The 18,889-nt window shown below is 40.4% G+C and overlaps 1 protein-coding gene across 4 annotated transcripts in view; it reads right to left on the minus strand.

The window, feature by feature from the left end:
* Window positions 1-17,048, minus strand: part of EPHA8 (EPH receptor A8) — an 83,276-nt gene extending 66,228 nt beyond the window's left edge. For 3 of the 4 annotated variants that reach the window (XM_056542154.1, XM_056542155.1, XM_056542152.1), the window contains exon 1: window positions 12,653-12,809. In XM_056542154.1, the coding sequence (XP_056398129.1) occupies window positions 12,653-12,734 (82 nt within the window). In that variant the 5' untranslated portion in view covers window positions 12,735-12,809. Of the gene's footprint in view, window positions 1-12,652; window positions 12,810-16,979 lie in introns of those variants that run through there. The other variant, XM_056542156.1, reaches the window with a different exon arrangement.
* Window positions 17,049-18,889: the final 1,841 nt, after the last annotated feature.

The raw sequence follows: 18,889 nt of genomic DNA on the forward strand, positions 1-18,889 counted from the left end.
ATATATTATATACAGACCTATTATATACAGACCTATTATATATTATATACAGACCTAATATATATTATATACAGACCTATTATATATTATATATACAGACCTATTATATATTATATACAGACCTAATATATTATATACAGACCTATTATATATTATATACAGACCTATTATATATTATATACAGACCGATTATATATTATATACAGACCTATTATATATTATATACAGACCTATTATATATTATATACAGACCTATTATATATTATAAACAGCCCTATTATATATTATATACAGACCTATTATATATTATATACAGACCTATTATATATTATATACAGACCGATTATATATTATATACAGACCTATTATATATTATATACAGACCGATTATATATTATATACAGACCTATTATATATTATATACAGACCGATTATATATTATATACAGACCTAATATATTATACAGACCTAATATATATTATATACAGACCTATTATATATTATATACCGACCTATTATATATTATATACAGACCTATTATATATTATATACAGACCTATCATATATTATATACAGACCTATTATATATTATATACAGACCTATTATATATTATATACAGACCTATTATATACAGACCTATTATATATTATATACAGACCGATTACATATTATATACAGACCTAATATATTATATACAGAGCTATTATATATTATATACAGACCTATTATATATTATATACAGACCTAATATATTATATACAGACCTATTATATATTATATATTAGCCTATTATATATTATATACAGATCTATTATATATTATATACAGACCGATTATATATTATATACAGACCTATTATATATTATATACAGACCTAATGTATTATACACAGACCTATTATATATTATATACAGACCTACTATATATTATATACAGACCTATTATATATTAACCTATTATATATTATATACAGACCTACTATATATTATATACAGATCTATTATATATTATATACCGACCTATTATATATTATATACAGACCTATTATTTATTATATACCGACCTATTGTATATTATATACAGACCTATTATATACAGATCTATTATATATTATATACCGACCTATTATATTTTATATACAGAGCTATTATATATTATAAACAGACCTATTATTTATTATATACAGACCTATTATATATTATATACAGACCTATTATATATTATATACAGACCTATTATATATTATAAACAGACCTATTATATATTATAAACAGACCTATTATATATTATATATACAGACCTATTATATATTATATACAGACCTATTATATATTATATACAGACCTATTATATATTATAAACAGACCTATTATATATTATATATACAGACTTATTATATATTATATATACATAGACTTATTATATATAGAAGTATTATATATTATATACACACCGTGTATATATATATATATATATATATATATATATATATATAGACCTATTATATACAGACCTATTATATACAGACCTCCAGCAGGCATGCTCCCTAATCTTATAACAGCCAGTGCAGTAGCAAGGGGGGACATGTGGCCTGAGGCAGGTAAGATAGAGGGAGGGGGCAACCGCAGGTCCTGTACCTCACTGCACAGAGGAAGGAGACAGAGACAATAAGGTGTGTCTACTCACTATTCTGCTGTTACATCATGTCTTACCTCCAGTCACCTCCAGATCTGCACTCACTATTCTGCTGTTACATCATGTCTTACCTCCAGTCACCTCCAGATCTGCACTCACTATTCTGCTGTTACATCATGTCTTACCTCCAGTCACCTACAGATCTGCACTCACTATTCTGCTGTTACATCATGTCTTACCTCCAGTCACATCCAGAGCTGCACTCACTATTCTGCTGTTACATCATGTCTTACCTCCAGTCACATCCAGAGCTGCACTCACTATTCTGCTGTTACATCATGTGTTATCATCCAGTCACCTCCAGATCTGCACTCACTATTCTGCTGTTACATCATGTCTTACCTCCAGTCACATCCAGAGCTGCACTCACTATTCGGCTGTTAAATTATATCTTATCCTTTGGTCACCTCCAGAGCTGCACTCACTATTCTGCTGTTACATCATGTCTTATCCTCCAGTCACATCCAGAGCTGCACTCACTATTCTGCAGTTACAGCACATCTTATACTGCAGTCACCTCCAGAGTTGCACTTACTATTCTGCAGTTACAATATGTCTTATACTGCAGTCACCTCCAGAGTTGCACTCACTATTCTGCAGTTACAATATTTCTTATACTGCAGTCACCTCCAGAGTTGCACTCACTATTCTGCAGTTACAATATGTCTTATACTGCAGTCACCTCTAGAGCTGCACTCACTATTCTGCAGTTACAATATGTCTTATACAGTAGTCACCTCCAGAGCTGCACTCACTATTCTGCAGTTACAATATGTCTTATACTGCAGTCACCTCCAGAGTTGCACTCACTATTCTGCAGTTACAATATGTCTTATACTGCAGTCACCTCCAGAGCTGCACTCACTATTCTGCTGTTACATCATGTCTTATCCTCCAGTCACCTCCAGAGCTGCACTCACTATTCTGCAGTTACAATATGTCTTATACTGCAGTCACCTCCAGAGTTGCACTCACTATTCTGCAGTTACAATATGTCTTATACTGCAGTCACCTCCAGAGCTGCACTCACTATTCTGCAGTTAAAATATGTCTTATACTGCAGTCACCTCCAGAGCTGCACTCACTATTCTGCAGTTACAATATGTCTTATACTGCAGTCACCTCCAGAGCTTCACTCACTATTCTGCAGTACATATAACACCATATATATATATATATATATATATATATAACACCAGCACATATAACACCTTATATATATATATAACACCAGTACATATAACACCAGCACATATAACACCTTATATATATATATAACACCAGTACATATAACACCTTATATATATAACACCCCTACATATAACACCTTATATATATAACACCAGTACATATAACACCTTATATATATAACACCAGTACATATAACACCTTATATATATAACACCAGTACATATAACACCTTATATATATATATATATATAACACCAGTACATATAACACCTTATATATATATAACACCAATACATATAACACCTTATATATATAACACCAGTACATATAACACCTTATATCTATAACACCAGTACATATAACACCTTATATATATAACACCAGTACATATAACACCTTATATATATAACACCAGTACATATAACACTTTATATATATATATATATATATATATATATATATATATATATATATATATATATAACACCAGTACATATAACACCATATATATATATATATATATATATATATATATATATATATATATAAAACACCAGTACATATAACACCAGCACATATAACACCTTATATATATATAACACCAGTACATATAACACCTTATATATATAACACCCCTACATATAACACCTTATATATATAACACCAGTACATATAACACCTTATATATATAACACCAGTACATATAACACCTTATATATATAACACCAGTACATATAACACCTTATATATATATAACACCAGTACATATAACACCTTATATATATAACACCAGTACATATAACACCTTATATACATAACACCAGTACATATAACACCTTATATATATATATATATATATATATATATTTATATATATATATATATACATATATATATATATAGCACCAGTACATATAACACCATATATATATATATATATATATATATATATATAACACCAGTACATATAACACCTTATATATATAACACCAGTACATATAACACCTTATATATATAACACCAGTACATATAACACCTTATATATATATATATATAACACCAGTACATATAACACCTTATATATATATAACACCAGTACATATAACACCTTATATATAACACCAGTACATATAACACCATATATATATATATATATAACACCAGTACATATAACACCTTATATATATAACACCAGTACATATAACACCTTATATATATAACACCCCTACATATAACACCTTATATATATAACACCAGTACATATAACACCTTATATATATATAACACCAGTACATATAACACCTTATATATATAACACCAGTACATATAACACCTTATATATATATAACACCAGTACATATAACACCTTATATATATATAACACCAGTACATATAACACCTTATATATATATAACACCAGCACATATAACACCTTATATATATAACACCAGTACATATAACACCTTATATATATATATAACACCAGCACATATAACACCTTATATATATAACACCAGTACATATAACACCTTATATATATAACACCCCTACATATAACACCTTATATATATAACACCAGTACATATAACACCTTATATATATATAACACCAGCACATATAACACCTTATATATATAACACCAGTACATATAACACCTTATATATATAACACCAGTACATATAACACCATATATATATATATATATATATATATATATATAACACCAGTACATATAACACCTTATATATATAACACCAGTACATATAACACCTTATATATATATAACACCAGTACATATAACACCTTATATCTTTAACACCAGTACATATAACACCTTATATATATATAACACCAGTACATATAACACCTTATATCTATAACACCAGTACATATAACACCTTATATATATAACACCCCTACATATAACACCTTATATCTATAACACCAGTACATATAACACCTTATATATATAACACCCCTACATATAACACCTTATATATAACACCAGTACATATAACACCTTATATATAACACCAGTACATATAACACCTTATATATAACACCAGTACATATAACACCTTATATATAACACCAGTACATATAACACCTTATATATATAACACCCCTACATATAACACCTTAAATATAACACCAGTACATATAACACCTTATATATATAACACCCCTACATATAACACCTTATATATAACACCAGTACATATAACACCTTATATATAACACCAGTACATATAACACCTTATATATAACACCAGTACATATAACACCTTATATATAACACCAGTACATATAACACCTTATATATATAACACCCCTACATATAACACCTTATATATAACACCAGTACATATAACACCTTATATATATAACACCCCTACATATAACACCTTATATATAACACCAGTACATATAACACCTTATATATATAACACCAGTAGATATAACACCTTATATATATATATAACACCAGTACATATAACACCTTATATATATAACACCAGTACATATAACACCTTATATATATAACACCCCTACATATAACACCTTATATATATATAACACCAGCACATATAACACCTTATATATATAACACCAGTACATATAACACCTTATATATACATATATATATATATATATATATATATATATATATATATATATAACACCAGTACATATAACACCTTATATATATAACACCCCTACATATAACACCTTATATATAACACCAGTACATATAACACCTTATATATATAACACCAGTACATATAACACCTTATATATATATAACACCAGTACATATAACACCTTATATATATATATATATATATATATATATATATAACACCAGTACATATAACACCTTATATATATAACACCAGCACATATAACACCTTATATATATAACACCAGTACATATAACACCTTATATATATAACACCCCTACATATAACACCTTATATATATAACACCAGTACATATAACACCTTATATATATATATATATATATATATATATATATATATATATATATATAACACCAGTACATATAACAGCTTATATATATATATATATAACACCAGTACATATAACACCTTACAGATATATATATAACACGTCTACCACCTTATATATAACACACAAATGTACAACCACATCACATATATCTTTCCACATTAATGTGACTATACACGTCCTTGATATAAAATGCACGGTTCTCCCCACATTGCGGCGTATATTGCCGTTGTGTAGTTCCCGGTAGACGGGTGTTTCGGGGCAATTATATACTACATTATGAGGACCGGCGGCCATCTTATCCTCTGTGGTTCACTTCAGAGGTTCTATTAGATAAAGAAATAATATTCGACAGAAGGACCTAGAGGTCATTCCCTGAGCGGAGGAGGGGACAGGGAACCGCTACCAGCCAGATGCCGAGCCCATAACCTGGAAGTGACCAGCGCCAAGAGCCATCTCTGTTCTGGCCGATGACGTTAAAGGGATCTGCTCAAAGCTCTCAAAGTGGGGCAACTCTGGGCCTGGTGCAGGATGGAGGGCGAGAAAATACAGAACCTGTAGGTTACCCTCAAACACTATACAGTATGTGTCAAGATAAACATGGTGTACAGAGGAGGGCAGGAGATGGCTGAGACCTCCACATACACAGAACATTACATGATGAGACCTCCACACACACACACAGAACTTTACATGATGAGACCTCCACACACACACACAGAACTTTACATGATGAGACCTCCACACACACACACGCAGAACTTTACATGATGAGACCTCCACACACACACAGAACTTTACATGATGAGACCTCCACATACACAGAACATTACATGATGAGACCTCCACACACACACACAGAACTTTACATGATGAGACCTCCAAACACACACACGCAGAACTTTACATGATGAGACCTCCACACACACACAGAACTTTACATGATGAGACCTCCACACACGCACAGAACTTTACATGATGAGACCTCCACACACACACAGAACTTTACATGATGAGACCTCCACACACACACAGAACTTTACATGATGAGACCTCCACACACACACAGAACTTTACATGATGAGACCTCCACACAAACAGAACTTTACATGATGAGACCTCCACACACACACAGAACTTTACATGATGAGACCTCCACACACACAGAACTTTACATGATGAGACCTCCACACACACACACAGAACTTTACATGATGAGACCTCCACACACACACACACAGAACTTTACATGATGAGACCTCCACACACACAGAACTTTACATGATGAGACCTCAACACACACAGAACTTTACATGATGAGACCTCCACACACACACAGAACTTTACATGATGAGACCTCCACACACATACACAGAACATTACATGATGAGACCTCCACACACACACAGAACTTTACATGATGAGACCTCCACACACACAGAACTTTACATGATGAGACCTCCACACACATACACAGAACATTACATGATGAGACCTCCACACACACACAGAACATTACATGATGAGACCTCCACACACATACAGAACTTTACATGATGAGACCTCCACACACACAGAACTTTACATGATGAGACCTCCACACACATACACAGAACATTACATGATGAGACCTCCACACACACACACAGAACTTTACATGATGAGACCTCCACACACACACAGAACTTTACATGATGAGACCTCCACACACACACAGAACTTTACATGATGAGACCTCCACACACACACAGAACTTTACATGATGAGACCTCCACACACATACACAGAACATTACATGATGAGACCTCCACACACACACAGAACTTTACATGATGAGACCTCCACACACACAGAACTTTACATGATGAGACCTCCACACACATACACAGAACATTACATGATGAGACCTCCACACACATACACAGAACATTACATGATGAGACCTCCACACACACACAGAACTTTACATGATGAGACCTCCACACACACACAGAACTTTACATGATGAGACCTCCACACACATACACAGAACATTATATGATGAGACCTCCACACGCACACACACAGAACTTTACATGATGAGACCTCCACACACACACAGAACATTATATGATGAGACCTCCACACGCACACACGGAACATTACATGATGACACCTCCACACACACACACACGGAACATTACATGATGACACCTCCACACACATAAAGAACCTTACATGATGAGACCTCCACACACACATAGAACATTACATGATGAGACCTTCACACACACATAGAACATTACATGGTGAGACCTCCACACACACACAGGACATTACAGGTTCGAGACCTCCACACACAGGACATTACATCATGAGACCTCCACACACAGGACATAATGAAGCGACCTCCATTCAAAAAACATTACATGACCAAAACCTCCACACACTGGACATTACATAACTAAGTTGTCCAAAGACAAGACATTACATGACTGAGACCACCATACACAGGGCATTATATAGCAAGACCTCCACACAGGACATAACATGACAGAGACCTCTACACAGGACATTATATGACAGAGACCTCAACACACAGGACATTACATGACAGAGGCCTCTGCACAGGGTATTATATGACCAAAACGTCCCCACAAAGGAGATTACATGACCAATACTTCCACACACATATCTTCACAAACTGGATATTACATGACAGAGACGTCCAAAAAGGGAACTTTAAATGACCGAAACCTCTACAAAGGACATTACATGACTGAGACGTCCAAAGACAGGACATAGTATGACTTAGACTTCCACACGCAGGACATTACATGACTAAGACCTTCAAAGACAGAACATTATATGACCAAGACTTTTACACAGAACAGTACATAACCAAGACCTCTACGCAGGACATTACATGACCAAGACCTCCACAAACCGTACATAACATGACTGAAACCTCCAAGCAAATGACATTACATGACCGAAGCCTCAATGCACAGGACATTACATGACCAAGACTTCCACACACCAGATGATACATGACTAAGACCACCCCACATGACCTAACATGAGCGAGACCTCCACACACTGGACATTACGTAACCTAGTTGTCCTAAGACAAGACATTACATGACCGAGACCTTCACACATCGGACATTACATTATCAGATCTCCACACAGGACATTTCATAACCGAGACCTCCACACACAGGACTTAGACCTCCACACACCAGTTATTACACGACTGAGGCCTCCACATACAGGGTGTTTTAGGACCAAGACCTCCACACACAGGACATTACATGACTGAGAAGAGTAAACTGCTCTACATAATCGAGACCTCCACATATGGGATATAACATAATTGAAATATCTAAATATAGGTTATACATGATCAAGGCCTTCAAATGTAGAATTCCACATGACCCAGACACTATATCTCTTCAACAGGACATTACATGACTGAAATATCCACACACAGGATATTATGTGACTAGGGCCTCCACAAACATGGCCTCACATGACCTAAGCCTCCACACACATGGCCTCACATGACCTAAGCCTCCACAAACATGGTCTCACATGACTGTCATGGAACAGAGGGGTCTAAAGGAAAAAAAAGAAGGGGCAGAAGGGGGACAAACAAAGGAAGAGAGAGGACTCTGGAGGGAACAGAGGGATCTGGTGGAGGACAGTGGTGTCTGTAGGAACAGACGAGTCTGGAGGGAATGGTGGGGTATGGAGGGAGATAGATGAGTCTGGAGGGGAAAGGGTAGTCTTGACGACAATAGAGGGGTCTTAAGGGGGCAAAGGCATCTGAAGGGGAACAGTAGACACATGAGTCTAAATGGGTTAGAGAGATCTGGAGGAAACAGAGAAATCTGGAGGGGACATAGGGGTTTGGAGCAGAGAGAGGAGTCTGGGGTAGGACAGAAAGGCCTCAGAGAGGACAAACGTGTTCTGAAGGGGAAAGAGGAGTCTGGAGGCAACAGCAGTCTGGATGGGAAAGAGGGTCTGGAGGCGGACAAACAGGTCTTGAGGAGGACATAGAGGTCTGGAGGAGGTTAGAGGATCTGGAGGAGGACATAGAGGTCTGGAGAAGGATATAGAGGTCTGGAGGAGGTTAGAGGGATCTCAAGGATGACATAGAGGTCTGGAGGAGGTTAGTGGGATCTGGAGGAGGACATAGAGGTCTGGAGGAGGTTAGAGGGATCTGGAGGAGGACATAGAGGTCTGGAGGAGGTTAGAGGGATCTGGAGGAGGACATAGAGGTCTGGAGGAGGTTAGAGGGATCTGGAGGAGGACATAGAGGTCTGGAGGAGGTTAGAGGGATCTGGAGGAGGACATAGAGGTCTGGAGGAGGTTAGAGGGATCTGGAGGAGGACATAGAGGTCTGGAGGAGGTTAGAGGGAACTGGAGGAGGACATAGAGGTCTGGAGGAGGTTATAGGGATCTGGAGGAGGACATAGAGGTCTGGAGGAGGTTAGAGGGAACTGGAGGAGGCCAGAGGGATTAGGAGGAGGACAGGGAGTCTGGAGGAGGTTAGAGGGATCTGGAGGAGACAGAGCAATCTGGAGGGGACACAGAGGTTTAGAGCAGAGAGAGGAGTCTGGGGTAGGACAGAAAGAACTCGGGGAGGACAAACAGAGTGTGAAGAGGAAAGAGGAGTCTGGAAGGAACAGCAGTCTGGATGGGAAAGAGGGTCTGGAGGAGGACATACAGGTCAGGAGGAGCGAGGATTAGGAGAAAAAGACCTTTAAACCGGCGCTGCTGATTCACCACATCAGAGACAGGGATAGGGGTTCAGGAACCACTTGGGATCCACTTTTATTGAGATTGTAATCTCAATAAAAGTGGATCCCAAGAGGTTCCTGAACCCCTATCCCTGTCTCTGATGTGGTGAATCAGCAGCGCCGGTTTAAAGGTCTTTTTCTCCTAATCCTCGCATCTCTACCAGGACCCTCTCTGAGTCCAGCGACCTGCGGCACAGCAGCTGACCTCCCATCCTGTACCCCCCCCCCCTTGCTGGGTGTTGGGTGATACGCCTTTATTCTTTTATATCAAGGTGAGCGGCCATCTGAAGGGGGCATTATATTGCCCCAGATGCTATATCTCATACCTACTTTTGATTCCACTGGGGTAATACACGAGGCGCCATATACGGTTGTCCCCTTTTTCAATTTTATTACAAGTCAGGAGGAGGACATACAGGTCAGGAGGAGGTCAGAGAGATTAGGAGGAGGACAGGGAGCCTGGAGGAGGACCGGGAGTCTGGAAGAGAACAGAAGGGTTTTGCTGTAGCTTACTCTCCCCTCCCCATTGAAAACACATGCACGCTCGAGCAAGCTGAGTAAGCATATATATGGGGGAGTTGAGAGGAATAGCTGTCAGATGAATGACAGGCATATAGGTAGCTGAAGAGCCAGACATTGTAATCATGTAGAGGGGTGGCGAGGAATTATGACTGTGTATCCGGGATCCATCAGTCTTTATGATTTCCTTCAGGTGTAAGAATCTGAGTGACTTAATAGTGAGGAGAAGGAAGGCGCTCGGGGGAAAGCAGGAATAGCTATCTTCTGTATGCCAGAGTCTTGCCAATTGGTGAACACTGGCAGCATGTGGGATCTGTGGAATTTTATTCATCCGTGGCACAAGGGGGGCCCTCCAATGGCCTGGATACAGATACGGTGGTGGGATCAGTCACATTCCACCTCCATCACCACTTACATCCACTGGAGGAACTCCTATATGATGTTTACTGGGGTTTGTTGGAGACTGGTACTGGATATTAGTGGTTGTGGTCTACTATACAGTTCCTCCTTCACTGTGTATAAAGCCGACCATACATTGTAGATCATGATCAGCAGGATGCTTGTTTGGCCGACAGCTATCTCTCCCAATTCTGGCATGAACAACTACAGCCTGTGCGGCTACGTGATACATGTTCACTGTCATGGGGAGATAAGCGGCTGCAGACATCTCTGATCCTGCGTATCTCCCAGAGTATTAAAATATCAGGCGAGTTACAGTAAGACGTGACCCGTGATTGTCGGGACCCAACTCTACGGGATCAATTGTCACCGGATCCCATCACAACAGTGATCTACAGGATTTGTTAGATGGATGACATCCTATATGTAGGATACGAGATGTTTTATGTGGGCGGCAGACTGGTCTAAGCTGACTACTATCCATCCTAAATACGACTATGATTTAATATGAATATTTAGATCCCATAGACGCCATCAGACTCACATCTATACCTGGGCTTTTCTGTAGGGTCTGTCTGACTTGGAATAAGTTAGATGTGGCAGAGAGAGAGAAGGCGCGACATGGGGAACTGTGCAACTCGGCACAGCTACGATAGTGTCAGTCATCCGATAGAGATATCAAGTTTGGCAGCTCCCCAGCTATTGTCCACACTTCAAAGGATGTGTCCCACCTTGTCGCCCCAGGCAAAGAACGAGCCGGCGTTATCCGGAGGACCTCAGAGTATTTTATGTACCTTCAAAGCAACCTCGGATCAATGACAGCTGCAACTTTAGAATGGCAGACCATTATCCCTTTCCCCTGGCATGTTCTGCCACAATTTTTTCGGCAGCTTCTTAAATTTGCAGTAAATAATGGAAGTCTCATTTCAAAAATAATAATAATATAATAATAAAATAAAAAATCTGCATGGAATACAACATAAAGTGGAGGCGAAGCTATGAAAGTGTCAGACCAGAGCAAAGTGACTCTTACCTTCACTGCCACCAGCAGAGACATAGGAGACCACAGAGAACCCGATACACAGCATGCAAGCAACGAGGGGTGCCCGTGCCATTGGAAGCAAGCACTCCTGCCTGGATCTTTGGCCGTCTCTCTCTCTCTCTCTTTAGAAGCTCGCAGGATCACTGTGATATAGACGCCAGCAAATCCTAGAGCACTTTAAACCCATTTTCTCACATACACATAGGCAGGCTGCAAGGAGAAGGAGGGGGCAGGCTGCCTGTCAAATCCTAACAGCCAATTGTACCGAAAGCCCCCCTCTCCATCCCACATCTGCTGCACCCCCCCACCATGTACAGACAGCTCAGCGGAGCAGACACTTTCTCACCTCTCATAAACCGGAGCGTTATATGATAACATTGGGTCTCTGCATGGGCTGAACGGAAGAGGGAATCGCTGCTGGTCTTATCTGACACTCATGGCTGAAATGAAGGCTTCTTCACCTGATCTTTTGTACATGGAATAGTAAAGCAACGTAGCCCCCCCTCCTCCTTTTACACAATGCATTTCATACCGGTGCCCAGTTGTGTCCACCAGAAATTGAGGAGCCAGCACAATTCTTGGTGACGCATTCGATAGATGCTAAAGTCTTGTGTGCAATCCATAAGTCTCCTATGCACCGATGATCAATCGATAAGTCTCCTATGCACCGATGGTCAATCGATAAGTTTCGTTTGCACCGATCGTCAATCGAGAAGTCTTGTTTGCACCGATGGCCAGTCGATAAGTTTTGTGTGCACTGATGGTCAATCAATAAGTCTCGTTTGCTCCAATGGTCAATCGATAAGTCTCGTGTTCACTGATGGTCAATTGATAAGTCTCGTGTGCACGGATTGTCAATCAATAAGTCTCTTGTGCACCGATAGTTAATCGATAAGTCTCGTGTGTAGTGTTGAGCGGCATAGGCCATATTCGAATTCGCGAATATTCGCGAATATATGGACGAATATTCGTCATATATTCGCGAATATTCGCATATCCGTTATCTCCTCGTTTTATTTTCGCATATGCGTAAATTCGCGTATGCGAAAATTAACATATGTGAAAATTTGCATATACAAAATTAGCATACGCGAAAATTCACATATGCGAATATTCGCATGTGCTAATTTTCGCATATGCGAATTTTCGCACGGCAGTCTCACACAGTAGTATTACAGCCTTCTTTACACCACACAAGCTGGAAGCAGAGAGGGATGATCACTGTGTTGTGTACTGTGAAGAAACAAAAAAAAAAAAAAAAAAAACGAATATTCGTAATTACGAATATATAGCGCTATATTCGCGAAATTCGCGAATTCGCGAATATGCGATATTCGCGAATAATATTCGAATTGCGAATATTCGCGAGCAACACTACTCGTGTGTACCGATGGTGAATTGATAAGTCTCGTGTGCGCCGATGGTTAAACGATAAGTCTTGTGTGCACCGATGGTCAATCAATAAGTCTTGTGTACACTGAGGGTCAATCGATAAGTCTTGTGTACACCGATGGTCAATCAATAAGTCTTGTGTACACTGAGGGTCAATCGATAAGTCTTGTGTACACTAAGGGTCAATCGATAAGTCTTGTGTACACTGATGTCAATTGATAAGTCTCGTGTGTACCGATGGTGAATTGATAAGTCTTGTGTGCGCCGATGGTTAATCGATAAGTCTCGTGTGCACCGATGGTCAATCAATAAGTCTTGTGTACACTGAGGGTCAATCGATAAGTCTTGTGTACACTGATGGTCAATCAATAAGTCTTGTGTACACTGAGGGTCAATCGATAAGTCTTGTGTACACTAAGGGTCAATCGATAAGTCTTGTGTACACTGATGGTCAATTGATAAGTCTCGTGTGTACCGATGGTGAATTGATAAGTCTTGTGTGCGCCGATGGTTAATCGATAAGTCTCGTGTGCACCGATGGTCAATCAATAAGTCTTGTGTACACTGAGAGTCAATCGATAAGTCTTGTGTACACTAAGGGTCAATCGATAAGTCTTGTGTACACTGATCAATCGATAGGTCTCATGTGTACCGATGGCCCTGATGAGGTTTCTGGAGCCAAGTGTAGGTTGCAGTCGGAGGATGACCCACAGAGTAACTGGAGGTGACCTAACTAGTCCAGTCATCTCACTGGTTCCTCTAGGATAGTGGTCTCCAAACTGTAAACCTCCAGATGTTGCAAAACTACAACTCCCGACATGCCTGGACAGCCAATGTTGGTCGTAATGGAACAAAGTAGCTGGGATTGATTGAGGCGCCTACCCAAACTCTGAGCGATCCCATGTGCCAGAAGCGGCCATCATCTTGTGTGTTGGGAATCAGCTAGGGATGTGCAGTATACCCCCTTACCTGGTCTACTTGCTACTGAGGTGATACGTTGTGTGGCAGTAGACTCATCTCAGTCTGTATAATTCAGTATGAGTACTGTGAGTCTACCATATGTTGTATTTGTCTGCAATACTTGACATGTGAGTACATTGTAGGAAAAAGATGTGCAATAGTATGTATTGTCTGTGCTGCCACCTCTGGTGGGTTATTTGGATGCATATGAGAGGCAGGTCACATAATCCTTCCCACATAGTTTCTCATAGAAGCCACTAGAAAGTTCTGTGGGAGGAGTCCCCAAGTCCAAACGTCTCTCCTCAAAAGGCTGGAACAATTTAGTGTGTAGTCTGGTTGAGGCCAGTGACGGAGCTCCAGTGAATTTGTATTTGCCAGGACTGGTTCTGCCAGGTAAACAATCCAAGTTAATTTGCAAACTCTAGTCAGCCTGGATCATTCACGGTAAATCTCATGGCATCCTATAAAAATATACAAGCTGCTATCAATCCCTTCTTATATAATCTAAAATCCATGTGCCACCTCCGAGAGGGAAAGATTCACTTTAAGTCAGAAAGGAGAAGAAAGAACAAGTTCCCCCCTGCAACTACTGGACTCCATGTGGGCCTCATGCATTAACAGTGCTATGTAACTTCCTCGTCATGAACCTTACCGCCCTATGCCCTGCTAAACGGAATCATAGCACACAAAACCATGAATAAAAAAAAGTCTTCTAAACAGTTTTACTGACCACATGAAGCCAAACAATGAAGATCCCTTTCCAGCAGAGTATACATCCTGTATGTATATGCACTGTGTCATCACGTTAACCCAACAAAATGCTAAAGAAGAGAAACTGGTCCTAGTCACCCTAGAGACTCTAGAAACATGTCTTCAAAAGCTACCAAGGGGAATATCACCCCATCTTATATGTCATATGTTACATTTGGTATGAACTATCTTCATCCTATGCCTTAAAGGCATGCTCCACTACTAGACATCTTATCCCCACGCCCCCTAGTGACGTCACGCCACACCCCCTCCATTCATGTCTATGGAAGGGGGCATGATGGCCACCACGCCCCCTCCCATAGTCATTAATGGAGGGGGCGTGGTATCACTAGGGGGCGTGGCCATGACATTACATCCCCATCCCAGAGGCAGCGCATGGCACGGAATGCCGGGGGCTGCACCAAGATCGCGGGGGGTCCCCAGCGGCAGGACCCCTGCGATCATACATTTTATCCCCTATCCTTTGGACAGGGAATAAGATGTATAAAGCCGGTATACCCCTTTAAACTGACTAAATGCTCTATCTGAGAAAATTACTGTTCGTGGTTCAAGTTCATATCCGAGTCAGGTCACAATTATTTGCACAAGCTTATAAGGAAATGAAATAACGGAACTCACCCGGGTATCATATACAGTCTTCTGGGCCGATGAAGCACTGATAGTGTGAAACAGCTGTAGCCTGCTTGGGGATCATGCCTGCTGTGTGCCCCTCCCGTACCCAAATGGCTGAATAAAAGAAGACTACATCCCATATCCAGGTTGCAGCTATTTCATCTTCTTATAAGCTTGTGCCATATCCACCATGGAATAATTCAGTGGAATAACTCAGTACTGTCTACATAGATGGAGCTCTACATTTGGGACTTGTAGTGGCAACCCTGTTATATCTTCAGAGTGAGAGTCACAATTATTTGCACAAACATTACGGGCTCATATGAACCCAGACACCATAACAGGAGTTTCCCCCCAGTCAAAGACTTTCACACACGTGCAGACCCCAACTCATAAAAAAAAACGTTTAGGCCATGAGGTAGGTTTCTTGGGTAAAGCCATTGCCCTCAATCTAGGTATCTTTTTCGCTCCAGTAGGTAGTTGGCCCCATACCAGGCCTCTTCTTAGATGAGAGGTTTTTCCTATACCTTTCCCATACTAGGCTATTTCTTTGCTCAGGTTGGAGGTTGAACCCTTACCAAACCTTTTCTCCACTCAGGTGGGTGGTTGGCCCCAAACCTGGCCTCTTCTCTCTGCTCAGGTGAGAGGTTGGTCCCATACCAGATTTTTTCTCCACTCAGGTAGGTGGTTGGCCCGATAACAGATCTTCTCTCTGCTCAGGTGGGAGGTTGGTCCCATACCAGATCTTTTCTCTGCTCAGGTGGGAGGCTTTCCCTATATCATATCTCTTCACCATTCAGTTGGAAGTTGGCCCCATATTAAGTCACAGGTTTATCTCCAAACCAGGTTTCTTCTTTGCTCAGTTGAGAGTTTGGCCTCATACCAGCTCTCTTCCTTATTTAGGGGGTAGGTTGGCCCCATGCCAGGCCTCTTCTCCACTCAGGTAGGAGATTGGCACCATATCCAGCCTCTTCTCCACTCAGGTAGGAGATTGGCGCCATATCCGGCCTCTTCTCCACTCAGGTAGGAGATTGGCGCCATATCCGGCCTCTTCTCCACTCAGGTAGGAGATTGGCACCATATCCGGCCTCTTCTCCACTCAGGTAGGAGATTGGCACCATATACGGCCTCTTCTCCACTCGGGTAGGAGATTGGACCCGTATCTGGCCACTTCTCCACTCAGGTAGGAGATTGGCCCCATATCTGGCCTCTTCTCCACTCAGGTAGGAGATTGACCCCATACCAGCCCTCTTCTCCACTCAGGTAGAAGATTGGCCCCGTATCCAGCCTCTTTTCACTCAGGTAGGAGATTGGCCCCGTATCTGGCCACTTCTCCACTCAGGTAGGATATTGGCCTCATATCTGGCCTCTTCACTCAGGTAGGAGATTGACCCCATATCCGGCCTCTTCTCCACTCAGGTAGGAGATTGACGCCATACCAGACCTCTTCTCCACTCTGGTAGGAGATTGGCCCCATATCTGGCCACTTCTCCACTCAGGTAGGAGATTGGCCCCATATCCGTCCTCTTCTCCACTCAGGTAGGAGATTGGCCCCATATCCGGCCTCTTCTCCACTCTGGTAGGAGATTGGCCCCATATCCGGCCTCTTCTACACTCAGGTAGGAGATTGGCCCCATATCCACCCTCTTCTCCTCTCAGGTAGGAGATTGGCCCCATGTCCGTCCTCTTCTCCACTCAGGTAGGAGATTGGCCCCATATCCGTCCTCTTCTCCACTCAGGTAGGAGATTGGCCCCATATCAGGCCACTTCATTTTTCAGGTGGGAGGTCAGGGCCCTATGTTTGGATCCACAGATCATATGAATGGCATTTCATTTTCCACTTAGCAGATGTATTCAATCATTTATATTCTCATCCAGCAGTCGGTGGCTCTCAGCCGACTTCCAAAGCGAACTTTCGGCGCAATGTAATTCCCAGGTTTCCAGAGAGGATCCAGTCCTTTGTCACGTAGCCATGTCATATCCAACGCCTAGCCGGATATTAAAAAGAGGATTGTCCATTAGCAGCTGTAGGTTGGAGAACACGCGAGCGTTACCTCTGAGCATTGTCATAATGAGACGCAGCAGACGCTTCCCAGACAGGAATTATCTCATCTTGCCTCTGAATAATTCACTGACTGATAACTTAAAGGAGTGCACCACAAAATGAAAACAGCCATTAGGATGCAGGTCACAGACTGAAGAGGCCAAGGGGATGCATCCCCGCAATCATCCCTCTGACTCTAGTTATAGACGAAAGGCTGGGAGGGACAACAACAGGTTAAAAAGTTATCACAGCATGAGACCAAAGCCAGGAGCCTCCATGTGTGTTATCTACGTACAGAATCACCCCTGTAACCCAAAGTAAAAGATTCACCATTTTGCACAAGACCTCATTGTACTCAGCGGTAGGACGAGGGCTCAGTGGAGAAGACAAGTTTCTAGGGCGTCGTTGACAGCATGGTGGGCAATTTATGGATTAAGAAAGATATAAAT

Source organism: Hyla sarda, chromosome 10 (genome assembly GCF_029499605.1).
Source record: "Hyla sarda isolate aHylSar1 chromosome 10, aHylSar1.hap1, whole genome shotgun sequence".
NCBI classification, from domain to species: Eukaryota; Metazoa; Chordata; class Amphibia; order Anura; family Hylidae; genus Hyla; species Hyla sarda.